The 13,510-nt window shown below is 53.4% G+C and overlaps 1 protein-coding gene across 2 annotated transcripts in view; it reads left to right on the top strand.

Moving 5' to 3' along the window:
- Window positions 1-13,413, top strand: part of SAMD4B (sterile alpha motif domain containing 4B) — a 43,480-nt gene extending 30,067 nt beyond the window's left edge. The window contains exons 4-13 of one of the 2 annotated variants that reach the window (XM_030797038.1): window positions 3,385-3,624; window positions 4,174-4,283; window positions 4,442-4,528; window positions 5,219-5,558; window positions 6,237-6,322; window positions 7,706-7,824; window positions 8,303-8,501; window positions 8,703-8,826; window positions 10,930-11,013; window positions 11,221-13,413. In XM_030797038.1, the coding sequence (XP_030652898.1) occupies window positions 3,385-3,624; window positions 4,174-4,283; window positions 4,442-4,528; window positions 5,219-5,558; window positions 6,237-6,322; window positions 7,706-7,824; window positions 8,303-8,501; window positions 8,703-8,826; window positions 10,930-11,013; window positions 11,221-11,249 (1,418 nt within the window). In that variant the 3' untranslated portion in view covers window positions 11,250-13,413. The remainder of the gene's footprint in view (window positions 1-3,384; window positions 3,625-4,173; window positions 4,284-4,441; window positions 4,529-5,218; window positions 5,559-6,236; window positions 6,323-7,705; window positions 7,825-8,302; window positions 8,502-8,702; window positions 8,827-10,929; window positions 11,014-11,220) is intronic. The other variant, XM_030797037.1, reaches the window with a different exon arrangement.
- The last annotated feature ends 97 nt before the right edge of the window (window positions 13,414-13,510 follow it).

A 13,510-nucleotide genomic window follows, 5' to 3' on the forward strand; every position in this document is an offset into this window, starting at 1 on the left:
AGCAGGAAATCATTAAAATATTTTTGAGTGGGGAGCAAGGATTGGCCTTTGAGGGCAGGCAGCTTGGGTTTGGGGTGCTGCCAAGAACAGATCAGGATTTCTTGGAGAGTGCAAGGCCCTGGATCTCTGGCCGGCATTCTTGTTTTTGTCATTCTCATGCTGTGGCCAGCCTCCACCCCAGTGCAGAGCCAAGCAGGGCTCCTCAGGAACTGCACGATCATTCCAGTCAGGGTAATTTCCTGCCTCTCAGCCTCTCCTGCCCACTTCTTGGCTGAGAAGGGAGAGAAAAGGAGGCCAGAGACACCAAAACAGGCAAAAAGGCCTGTCTTGAGGATTCCCCAGTCCCCCAGGGCCCAGAGTGTGCCATGTTCCCCAAGAGTGCTGAGTGGGGACAGAAACCAGGGCTGAGGGAGTCTAGAGGCTGAAGAACTCCTGGGAAGAGGACCCCAGACGCTCTGGGGTAGGGCAGAAACTGGTATTAAGGGTGGGCCACTGCCTTGCCCTGTCCCTTAGGTGACTTCCTTAGCCAGGAGCATTAGTATTGTCACAGCTGAGGGAAGATGCTCTGGGGCCTGCACCAGGCTAGCCCTCCTTCCTGGGCTGGGTGTCACTGTAGCACTGGCAGGAACCCCAGCCTTTCCATCAGAAACAGGGCTTGGGCTCTGTCTCAGCCTGTCAACTCCCGTGGGAACTGGGGCAAAGGGCTTCAGCTCCCTGGGCCTTGATGTCCTCACCTACCCAGGGTGAGGCTCGTTGGCTTTGTTTCATTTCTTTTTGTCTAGGCTGACTTGGGGTACTTCTGGATGCCATAGGTGGAGCTCAGAGGCCCTCTTAGCACCCTTTTGTCCTTTATGAAACTCCGTTGGAAGGATTTCTGTGTGTCATGCTCTGTGCCTGATCATGGGATTGCAGAAGTAATTGGGCTGGGCTTCCATTCTCCATGGACCCACAGTTCAGTGCGAGAGGGAGGCTAGTGAGGAGGGCAGCAAGCGCCAGGCCTAAGGCAGCAGCAGAGGGTTACATGACCGAGGCATGAAGGGAGAAATGGCTGATGGAGAAGAGTTGGTGAAGTGAGCGAGGCAGAGGGAAAAGCACAGATAAAGGTCTGGGAGCTCATGGGAACCTGCCCTGTCTTGGGAGTGGTTAAAAATCAAGTTGGAGGCCAGGCATGGTGGCTCACACCTGTAATCTCAGCACCTTGGGAGGCCAAGGCGCGCGGATCACCTGAGGTCGGGAGTTCAAGACCAGCCTGAGCAACATGGAGAAACCATCTCTACTAAAAAAAATACAAAATTAGCTGGGCATGGTGGTGGGCGCCTGTAATGCCAGCTACTCAGGAGGCTGAGGCAGGAGAATCACTTGAACCCGGGAGGCAGAGGTTGCAGTGAGCCGAGATTGTGCCACTGCTCTCCAGCCTGGGCCACAAGAGTAAAATTCCATCTCTAAAAAATATATATATATGACTGGGCACGGGTGGCTTACGCCTGTAATCCCAGCACTTTGGGAGGCCAAGGCAGGTGGATCACCTGAGGTTAGGAGTTCGAAACCAGCCTGACCAATATAGTGAAACCCTGTCTCTACTAAAAATACAAAAAAAAGTTAGCTGGGCATGGTGTCAGGCACCTGTAGTCCCAGCTACTCGGGAGGCTGAGGCAGGAGAATCGCTTGAACCCAGGAGGTGGAGGCTGCAGTGAGCCGAGATTGTGCCACCGCACTCCAGCCTGGCAACAGAGCAAAACTCCATCTCAAAAAAAAAACAAGTTGGATTCCTTTGCCAGCCTCAGACTTGGGATGGACAGAGGATATGGAGCATCCTTCAGAAGAGGACCTGGGATCACCCTGAGTCACCAGGCCTCATGAGTGGCCAGTTTGGGCTCACTGCAGAAAAAAATGGGAGGTAGTGAGGCCCCATAACGGGCTTGTTGAGGAAGCAGCTTACATACTTCATTCATTACAAGATATAATGATGTTTAAGATGGGACAGGTTCCTGCTGTCACAGGTCTTCTATTCTAGCAGGGGGTATAGTTAATAAGTAAACAGGCTGGGCGCAGTGGCTCACGCCTGTAATCCCAGCACTTTAGGAGGCCGAGGTGGGCGAATCACGAGGTCAGGAGATTGAGACTGTCCTGACCAACGTGGTGAAACCCCGCCTCTACTAAAATACAAAAAAATTAGCTGAGCGTAGTGGCAGGCATCTGTAGTCCCAGCTACTCGGGAGGCTGAGGCAGGGGAATTGCTTGAACCCGGGAGGCGGAGGTTGCAGTGAGCCCAGATCGTGCCACTGCACTCCAGCCTAGTGACAGAGCGAGACTCCATCTCAAAAAAGTAAATGAATTTTTAAGAAAGTAAACAAATAACTTGATAATTTCAGGTTGTGATAGGTGCTGTAAGAAAGACAAGACAGGCCGGGCACGGTGGCTTATGCTTGTAATCCCAGCACTTTGGGAAGCCGAGGCGGGCAGATCACGAGGTCAGGAGATCGAGACCACGGTGAAACCCCGTCTCTACTAAAAATACAAAAAATTAGCCGGGCGTGGTGGCAGGCGCCTGTAGTCCCAGCTACTCGGAGAGGCCAAGGCAGGAGAATGGCGTGAACCTGGGAAGTGGAGTTTGCAGTGAGCTGAGATTGCACCACTGCACTCCAGCCTGGGCAACAGAGCGAGACTGCGTCTCAAAAAAAAAAAAAAAAAGAGGTGGGCAGTGACTTCAGATTAAGGGTTTAGGGTAGGCCTCAGAGGAGGTGACTCTTGAGATGAGACTTGAGGGAGCCAATCGCTGACATCAAGAAGGTAAGAAGAAAGAGCAAGTCCAGAAGTCCTGAGGCTGGAACAACCTTGAGTGTTTCAGGAACAAAGGGGAGTTTGGGAGGAGGCAAAGGCTAGAGAGGCATGAACCAAGTGGTGGGTTGTGGGAGAGGAGCAGGGGCCAGGTCCTGCATGGCCTTTTAGGCATGTGGAAGCATTTGTATTTTGTTCCCACTATGAAGGGAAGTCACAGGGATTTGAGCAGGAGTCAAGCTCGGTCAGATTTGCATTTTTAGAAGGATCTTTATGGCTGTTGTGAGGGGCGTGGACTGTAGGAGGCAAGAGTGAAGGCAGGAAACCAGTGAGGAGGCTGTGGCAGTAATTCCTGCCAGGGGTGCTGGTGGCTTGAGCCAGTGGAACTGGAGAAATTCAGGAAAGTGGCTGACAGCTTGCTGATGGGTTGGGTGTTGGAGGTAAGAGAATGAGGTATATCTGGTAGGCAGTTACCCTTGGACCCCAGGTCCCTTCCTCTTGGCAGGTTATGGGGCCAAACTGTCATCCTGGCACTGATGGCAGGGGTTGGTCTCCTGTGGTTGGGTCCCCAGGTCTAATCTTTTGCTTTTCTCCCACTCTGGCCAGGTCTCCCCTGCCAAATCCACCCTAGCCCACTGAAGCGCTCCATGTCGCTCATCCCTACAAGCCCCCAGGTCCCTGGTGAGTGGCCGAGTCCAGAGGAGCTTGGGGCCCGGGCTGCTTTTACCACGCCCGATCACGCACCTCTCTCGCCCCAGAGCAGCGTGGCCTCCTCTGGCAGTGAGCAGACAGAGGAGCAGGGCTCCAGCCGGAACACTTTCCAGGAGGATGGCAGTGGCATGAAAGGTACATTGGGGACAGCAGCACCAGGACCCTTTTCCAGGGGCTTCTGCAGAGCTTAGAGGACAGAAAGGAGCTTGTAGCTGACACCTGCTTACCCCTCTGAGGAGGGGACATGTCTGAGGGGAGTAGGTAGTCCCTGCTTTTAGGGCTCAAGACTAAGCAGAGAGACCCCACATCTACCCTAACAAGTTCTGGTCTGACTGGGGAGGAGCCCCCTGTCTTCACACACCCCAGTCTGACAAGGAAGCCAGGACACAGCTAACTGATGGAACAGAGGTTCCAGCAAGAGTTTTGGAGCAATCAGTGAGGTCTTTCTGGTACACATCCAGCCGAGTAGCTTAGAAGGGTCAGATGGCCTTCCCAGGGAAGGCTACCTGAGAGGGTCTGGCTAGGCAGATGAAGAAGGAACTGATGGAACCTTAGCTCCCCGCAACCCCCTCCCAATTTTTTGCATCTTTTGAGGCTTCCTGTGGGTTTATCCCCACAACTTTTCCTTTACCCTGGTAATCTAGGCCAAACTCCTGACCTTTCACTCTCCCTCCTTTGCCAAAGATGTGCCCTCATGGCTCAAGAGCCTCCGCTTGCACAAGTATGCAGCCCTCTTCTCACAGATGAGCTACGAGGAGATGATGACACTGACTGAGCAGCACCTGGAGTCTCAGGTGAAGCCAAAGGGACCATCAGGGAGGTGCTGGGGGCAGCGCTAGTTTGGCATCCTTGCAGCCCAAGCCTCCTCTGTCTCCTTGATCTCTATTTGGGTGCCCCCAAATATCTCAGCCTCGCATCTCTAGCTTCCTGTCCCCTTCTGCCCTTATCACAGAATGTCACCAAAGGTGCCCGCCACAAGATAGCCCTGAGCATCCAGAAGCTGCGTGAGAGACAGAGCGTCCTCAAGTCCCTAGAGAAGGTGAGGACCTGGTTTCTGCATCTTCAAGGCCAGCCAGCCACTTAGTGGTACCAGTAGACCAAAGGCCCTGAGTTGGCCTCCAGACTCCTCGGATCTGGCCTCCAAAAGCCCCAGCCCTAGGGACCCAGATTTCAGGGACCACATGCAAGCTGGCATCAAAAGGCTCACTTGCTGGTGGCTAAGAGGCTCCCCTCCCTGTCTTTCCTGCTTTGTGGTTCCAGGATCTCTGTCTTTTGACTCTACACCTTCTCTCCCCTTTTGCTTTTCCATTTCTTACTGGTCTTTCTGGTAGAGCAGAGTGTCTCCGTCTGTACAATCTCTCTTTCCATTTGATTGTTTCTAAACTCATTTTCCTTCCACATCTGATTCCATTTCCTTGCCGCTGCCTTCTGTTTGTATTTTTCCCTGCTCAGTGTCTAGGTCTGAATCTCTGATTCTATCCTTGTTGGGTCCTTGAGACTCCAACATTAGACTGGCTTTTCGTGAGTTCTGTGGGACTTCACCTTAATGGGAAAGAGGAAATGTGTACCTGTATGTTTGTGGGCTTGCAGTACCCTCACATGCCTTCTCTATGTGCTGGAACCCAGGGTCCTACCCAGCCTTCTGCAGCCCTGTCTGACTTTCTGTGTAGATATTGCGTCCCTCATTGTAGGGTCTGCATGTGACCCCAGCCTGTGTCCTCCCATCCAGGATGTGCTGGAAGGCGGGAACCTACGAAACGCTCTGCAGGAGCTGCAGCAGATCATCATCACTCCCATCAAGGCCTACAGTGTCCTCCAGGCCACCGTGGCTGCCGCCGCCACCACCCCTACTGCCAAGGATGGGGCCCCGGGGGAACCACCGCTGTCAGGTGCTGAGCCTCCCCTAGCCCACCCTGGCACAGACAAGGGCACCGAGGCCAAGGACCCTCCAGCTGTGGAGAACTACCCACCTCCACCAGCTCCAGCTCCCACTGATGGCAGTGAGCCTGCCCCGGCTCCCGTCGCCGACGGAGACATCCCCAGCCAGTTTACACGGGTGATGGGCAAAGGTGAGACCAGCCACAGCCTAGCAGGAAATCCTGAGGCAGAAAGCCAAGTGAACCCAAGCACCAGGGATCAAATCCAAGTTAGATGGTGGGAGCAGGGCTTTGTAAAGCCTACTGGAGACTGGAACACTACGGAGAGTAGCCGAGACAGGGTGACAAGGCCCCTTGCCCTTGGGCATGTCTGAGCTGATGGTGGATAACAGTCCTTCCCCTCAAAGCATCTCCAGGCTGAGCAGAAATGGGGCAGTGTGTCAGAAGAAATTCCATGTAGTAAAGGGTGAGCAATTGAGGGGAGTCCACTGATTTCTCTCAGAGGGGACCAAAGTCCAGGGGATGGGGATGGTGAAATTTATCACAGCTTCAGCCTTTCCTAAAGCAGCATGATACAGCAGACTTTACACTTGGATCCAGATCAGTCTAGATCTGGATCTGGTCCTGGGGCAAGTGACTCAACTCTGAGCTTTAGGTTTCTAAGGCTAAAAATGTGTGTAGTGAGAAGATTGTGTCAGGCACTATGTTGTATATCCTCATGATAACCTAAATACCATGGCTAGCACTTAATAGTTGATACTCATCCAGCCTGAGTCTCCTGTTCCTTCTTGTGTACGAGCCAGCTGGAGGCTGGAACATGGCAGAGGGCATACTAGGGGCTAACCTCCTGCCCTTTTTCATGTCCCCCAGTGTGCACCCAACTGCTGGTGTCCCGACCAGACGAGGAGAACATCACCAGTTACCTCCAGCTCATCGAAAAGTGCCTGACTCATGAGGTAAGGCCTTCCCTAGCATACTCAAAAAGGGAAAGATGGCCAGGTGTGGTGGCTCACGCCTGTAGTCCCAGCACTTTGGCCGCCGAGGTGGGCGGATCATGAGGTCAGGAGATCGAGACCATCCTGGCTAACACAGTGAAACCCAGTCTTTACTAAAAATACAAAACATTAGCCGGGCATGGTGGCAGTTGCCTGCAGTCCCAGCTACGCGGGAGGCTGAGGCAGGAGAATGGCGTGAACCCAGGAGGTGGAGCTTGCAGTGAGCCGAGATCGTGCCACTGCACTCCAGTCTGGGCGACAGAGTGAGGGAAAGGCTGCCCCATCATTCTCAAGACCATTGTGTTGTATGTGGCCCACAGGGCCCTTACCTGACGTGGCACATGCCAGCCCTTCCAGTCTTGTATCTTGCCAGTGTTGGCTTTAGAGGCTTCTTCTCAGAACCCTTGTACACACTCTTCCTCTCTCTCTCTCTCTTTTTTTTTTTTTTAAATAGAGACGAGGTCTCACACTGTTGCCCTGGCTGGTTTTGAACTGACCTCAAGTGATCCTCCCACCTCAGCCTCCCAAAGTGCTGAGATTACAGGCGTGACGATTTTCTTTTTTAGAGATGGAGCATTGCTTTATTGCCTAGGCTGATCTCGAACTCCTGGTCTCAAGTGATCCCCCTGCCCTGGCCTCCCAAAGTACTGGGATTATAGGCATGAGCAACCATGCCCAGCCTGTACATACTCTTTATCAGGAACAGTACCCCTTCCTCCTCCTCACCCCTCAGCTCCCAGTTCAAACATTTATACCTCAGGGACACCTTTACCAACCCCTCATTTTTATTTAAGTTTCTTTTGCTTCCTGTTCTTCTCCCTCAGGGAGGGATAATTTGTCACAGTTATCATTATGTATGTATCTTTCCCTCACAACCAGACTATAAGCTCTCTGGGCATGGTCACCTCTGCATCCCAGAATTGCCTGGCACAGGCACAGAGTAGATGAGCAATGAATCTTTTTTTTGGAAACAGAGTCTCACTCTGTTGCCCAGGCTGGAGTGCAATGGCACAGTCTCGGCTCACTGCAACCTCTGCCTACCAGGTTCAAGTGATTCTCCTGCCTCAGCCTCCCAAGTAGCTAGGATTACAGGCACGCACTACCATGCCTGGCTAATTTTTGTACTTTTAGTAGAGGTGGGGTTTCACCATGTTGTCCAGGCTGGTCTCGAACTCCTGACCTCAAATGATCCACCCGCCTCAGCCTCCCAAAGTGCTGGGATTACAGCATGAGCCACCATGCCCAGCCAGGCAATAAATATTTGAACAAATGAATGGAAGACTGGAAGGGAGGGCTGAAGGAAACATCACCCTCTCTACTTCACCCGTGCCCTGCCAATTCTAGGCTTTCACGGAGACGCAGAAGAAACGGCTGCTATCCTGGAAACAGCAAGTGCTGAAGCTCCTCCGGACATTCCCGCGCAAAGCCGCACTAGAGATGCAGAACTACCGGCAGCAGAAAGGGTAGGCGGGTGGCCAGGTTACAGGGACCTGCCCTCCATAGGCCTTTGCTGGTTAGCAGATCGTGCTTAGAGGGGTGATTGTGTTCTGAGCTGAGAATCTAGTTTTACCCAGTCACTGGGTGACTTTCCCAGAAGAAAATTTCCCACTAGAATAGGATGCTGAGCTGAAAAACAACACATGTCCCATGAGCAGGCCCCTCGTATGTACCTTGCTCCTCACCTGTATGCAGAGGTGAGGAGACAGAAATGTCTCCCTTGAGAACTGAAGTTTGGAGAACTGTTTTGAGTGGACAGTGAGGAAACCCTTGTATATGTCCCATCTCCTTCCAGAGGGTACCCTTGGGGCAGATGGGGACAGAATGTGTGATGGAGGTTTATGTTCTCTCCTACCACTTGGGGTTGTTGGGGAAGGTGAGGAAGGGGTGGACAGATAGGCCCCATCTATGTAAATTAACACCCTGCCTTCTGCTCTCTCACAGCTGGGCATTCGGCTCCAACTCGCTCCCCATAGCTGGCTCTGTGGGGATGGGAGTGGCCCGGCGTACCCAGCGGCAGTTCCCAATGCCTCCCCGGGCCCTCCCACCCGGCCGGATGGGCCTCCTGAGCCCCTCGGGCATTGGGGGTGTCTCCCCTCGACATGCCCTCACCAGCCCCAGCCTTGGAGGCCAGGGCCGACAGGTAAGCTGGCTGGAAGCAGGGGCCTAGCCTCCTGGGGTTGGGGTGGCAGTACCTGGGATGTCTATGTCTGTATACTCTGTGTCTGGACCCAGCTTAGAGGTGGCGGGGGTGGGAGTGGGAGAAGGCCTGTACCACCTCCACCACTCTTGGGTCTCGGCCTCTTCCGCACTCACTGCTTTCTCTCTTCTGGGACCTGTGTAGAACCTGTGGTTTGCCAACCCTGGAGGCAGCAACAGCATGCCCAGTCAGAGCCGCAGCTCTGTGCAGCGCACCCACTCGCTCCCGGTCCACTCGTCACCCCAGGCCATTCTCATGTTCCCTCCAGGTGAGGTGCCCCACCCTTGGGACTCTGCCTGGCCAACATCCTCAGCTGACCTTTCTCTTTTCTCCTGGGTCTCATGTCTACTGTTCTTCCAGACTGCCTGGGCACCTCTCCCCATACCTTACACCACTCTGCACCCATCTCCCCTAATTGTGGGGGGTTGTTTTCCTCCTCTGCTTCAATTTTATCTCTCAGGTCTTGCCCCCACCCCTCTGAATCGTCATCTCTCACCCCTTACTCCCACCCCATCTCATGTTTCCCACCCTATGTCATAATCTTAGTGTCTGTGTTGGTCTCCGTCATCATCTCTTTCTTTACAGGATCATTGAATACTCGATTTAGAAGGGGTTGAGGGGATGGGACAGTTAAAGTGTGAGATTTCTGTGGAGGGGAGTCCTGCCCATCAGCCTACTGGCATTCTTTCAGACGCCAAGTGACCACACAGGAACCAGTGGACTTCATCTCTTAGAACAGGTGTTTGAAGTGAGAGGGCTGTTTTGACCTCTGCTTACAGACCATCCTGGAGATGGGAGAGCAGAAGTTGGCTCAAATGCGGGCACAGTAACTCACCCCTGTAATTTCAGCACTTTTGGGAAGCTGAGGCAAGTAGATCAGTTTGAAACCAGCCTGGACAACATGGCGAAACCCCATCTCTACAAAAAAAAATACAGAAATTATCTGGGCGTGGTGGCACACACCTGTAGTCCCAGCTACTCGAGAGGCTGGGGCAGGAGGATCGCTTGAGCCCAGGAGGTCAAGGCTGTAGTGAACAGAGATCGTGCCCACTGCACTGCAGCCAAGGTGACAGTGAGACCCCATCTCAAAAAGACGTTGGGCCAAGTGCGCAAAAGGAAGATTAGAGATTTGCTAACCACAGGTCCCTGCCCTGCTCAACAAGTGAGGCGTTGACTCCTCCACATGGTGCTGGGCACCGGGGCTGCAGAGACAGATAAGGCTCGTCTGGAATGGGCTGACTCTAGAGAGAGCATGGATTTGCAGAATTCATGTCATAAACTTCCAAGTCAGTCAGGAGTCTTACTTGATGAGGTTGTGTGGACAGCCATCTGTTGAGGCCAGGGGAACCCATCCATCATGTTCACCCTAGCACAGGGCTTGACACACAGTAGGCATCTATAAATGATGTTGAACAAGCAGGTGGATGAACCGCAGGAATGAACAAGAACCATTCTCTTTACTAGTATCCTGTGTCCCAGGCTTTGTTAGACAGCTCTCCTGCACTGATTGACTCCTCTCAACTGTATGTGTAAGGATGCTGATGTTATTCATCAGTCAGCAATCTGAGACAGAAAGGTCTTGCCCAAGTTGAAAAAAAAAATTTTTTTTTTTTTTAAGGAGAGACAATTGGGTGATCGGATACGACATGAGCTCAGGGTTCAGAGGGAACAGTGATGAGAGGTGAGGGTGGAGATGGGAGCTGGGTTGACTAAACCCAGGTAAACAGCTCGGACTTTGTCCTGATGGCAGTGAGGAGTCAGGGAAGGGGTTAAGCAGTGTAGTGGGGGAGGTCAGTTCTGCCCAGGGAGGTCGGTGGTTTCCCAGATGCCTGAATAGGAGGCCCTTTTGAGAAGTGTGGTTTGAGGACAGGTCTCATGGTGGTTATCCTACTTTGCCCCCACCTGCCCGGCCTGCCTGGATTGAATCCTGCCTAGAGGAGCAGGTCCAAGTGGGACAGGAAGGGTTTTGATTTAGCTTTTGCACCAAGTACAGAGCAGGTCTTCAATCAGGGAGCCTTGGGGGCTGCCCAATGTCCAGGGCAGATGCCCAGACTGTGCTCAAGACAGTATGCAGTCTGTGTCCAGAGTAGTCACAGCAGGCTGTGTGTGGCCTCCAGGAGCTCCTTCAGTTTCAATTCCACTGTCTGCAAGTCAGGCTTTTTCTGTATCGCCAAGCCTCTGCCATTGCCATTGTCTCCTCTGCCTGTGGTGTGACACGCTCGCCTCTCTCCCTGTCCACCTCCTTCCCTTCCTCCCTCTCCCCTTCCATCTCTTTTGCTCCCTTCTTATACCAGCATCGTTTGTCATTCCAGCTCTCTTCACCCGAGTCCAGTTGGTCCTTACCACCCCCATTCTCCTCTCTCCCACCCAGACTGCCCGGTTCCTGGGCCTGACCTGGAGATCAATCCCACTCTGGAGTCTCTGTGTCTGAGCATGACAGAACACGCCTTGGGTGGTGAGCATTTCCTCTTTCCCTGACCCAGCTCCCACCTACCCAGCGTCTCTGCCTCTGAACTGAGCAACTCAGAGTCATCCTGAGGGGTCCCCAGGGGAGGCCAGACTCCAGGGAGGGCCTGACCGGGATGACAGGCTACCTGAGTGCCTTTTCTTGGGCCTCCCTCCAGCTCCTGATCTTCCTCCCTTCCTCCCTTTCTTACCACAGATGGGACAGACAAAACCTCCACCATCTGACGGGACCCACAGCCCAGCGCACCCATAGGCTCCCTGGGCGGCGGGCGGGGGCCAACCCCCAACGGGCTTCTCCGCAACAGTGAGAGGGTGGGCTGGCTCAGCTATATATTCTAATATTTTTATACTCTCTCACCCTCTTAACTTTTGTTTAACATTGGCACATGCCTTGCTCACTCCCAGGCCCGTCGAGGGATCTCTGCTGAGGCCTGGGGAGTTGGGGGCAGCCAGGATAAAGGAGGCAGGGACTGGCCAGACTGCCTGCCTCTCTCCTTTCCTTCCTCATCCCCACCTGGTCCCATCCCTCCCCTGCCTCCTCCAGACTGCTGACCACCTGCCTCTCCCCAAGGGAGCAGACTCCCCAGAGACAAACTGACCGCTACCTTGTGGAGCCTGCTCAGAAACATTTGACATTTGGGGTGACGCAAAGGGCAGAGAACCTGCCCTCCAGAATGTTACTGAGAGGAGCTGGGGAGAAGGAAGGGGAGCAAGGAGAGGAAGCTCTCTCTCCTCTCCCTGCTTCCCCTTCACCGTTCCCCACATTCTCCAAGGACAGGAGCCACCTTCCTCTCTCTCACCTCCCCTGGCCCTGTTCACCAGAGGTTCTCTATGATTAATTTCTTAGGCCTATTTAAGATACATATTTATATAGTTCTTAACGGTTTTTCTCTGATCATTTCCTCTCGTTTTTAGAATCCCCAGGTCTCTCTCTCAGCCAAGACAGTGGCAGGGGGAGCCTGAACTTTATGAGGGGAGAGGGCAGAGCCCCCTCCTCCAGACCCCCAAGCTCTAACCCATTTTCCTCCAGCCCTGGCTCCCCAGATGAAGAGGTTGGAGGTGGGCAGCCAGGGTGGCCAGTGAGGTCAGGAAGTCTGTTGCCTTAACGTCCCCTTCCCCACGAACACACACCCTTCTCCACTTCCAGGTCTGGTTGGTGAGACTTGGGAGTCAGGAATAAGGGAAAGGGGATTGTTTGGTTTTTGGGTTTTCCCTAAGCCCCTCCCTTTTCTTTCAGCCTTTCTCCTCCCCCCATTATGTCATGACCTCACTTAAGTGGAACACTATATCATAACTCGGAGATTCGTCCCAGCCCCAGAGTCTGACAGACTGTCTGGTCCCTATTCCTAATGAGGGGTTGTGTTGGGGCCCAGGTGGAGGGAGGGGATTTGGGGGTTCAGACTGCGGGGAAGCCAGGGTCTCCCTCTTCAACGCCCTCCTCCCCCTCAACCCACCCTCCCCACTGGGACATTCTCAAGCTTTTCACACCGAAAAGGAAAAAAAATGTTATTTTTAGATACATTTTATGAATAACTTTTGTTATGAATATGGCTGGTAACCATTGCGTATGTTATTAAAGATACAAAATGTTGGGAAAAAAACAAAAAAACCAAAAAAAAAAAATTTTAAAACCACCACCCTCCCTGCACTATCACCCCATTCCCCAGACCTTCTTACCCCCACCCTCCTGGTCTGTGGACCTCCCTCTGCTCTGAGCCCAGGGAGGGGGAAGAAGCCAGGGGGTAGGGTGGCCCTGGGAACCTGGCTCTGGGTCCCCACTTCCTCTCCCAGTGCCGGGCTGGGTGGGGTGTCAGGTTTATTTATGTACCTCTTGCACACTCATCAACCTATGCAAGTCCCCCACCCCGGCCCTCCATGTTTCTGTGCCTTTGCTCATCCCCTCAATCTCCCAGGGCTTCTCCAGTCCCCCTCCCACTAGCTGCAGGAAGTGGGATGGATGGGCCACCTCATTTGGAATCAGCAGGGTGTCCCTCTCATGGGACCCTCCCCTCTCCCCAGCCTGTCCTGTCTTGTTCACTCTCCATCAGGGTGAGCTGACTGTGCCTGGCACTGGGAGGTGGTGAGGGACACCGTCTCACACACATAGGGAGGCAAGAGCTGCCCCCCACCCCACCTGACAGCAGAGTGTGCAGGACGCAGGCGGCCCCACTCTGATGGGCAGGACCCTGACCCTCTCCCGCTCCAGCCCCCTCCCCAGGCCCTCCTCTATGATTTCGCCCTCCCTACCCACTTCTGTCCCCGGCCCCACTGGCAGAATCAGCTTTGAGTAACTGTACAGTTTTTCTCGCTGTTGGAGAAGACTTTATTTGTTGGAGTTTCACTTGTTTAATGGTCTGGGCTTATTTTGGAAAAAAAAAAAAAAAAAAAAAAACGAATTCTGACCTTCGTTGTGCTACATTTTGTGGGAAACCATTGGCCCTGCCTCTGGCCTGTGTTTCTAAGCCTCAAGCCAAGATCCTTGAGCA

Source organism: Nomascus leucogenys, chromosome 17, assembly GCF_006542625.1.
Source record: "Nomascus leucogenys isolate Asia chromosome 17, Asia_NLE_v1, whole genome shotgun sequence".
Taxonomy (NCBI): domain Eukaryota; kingdom Metazoa; phylum Chordata; class Mammalia; order Primates; family Hylobatidae; genus Nomascus; species Nomascus leucogenys.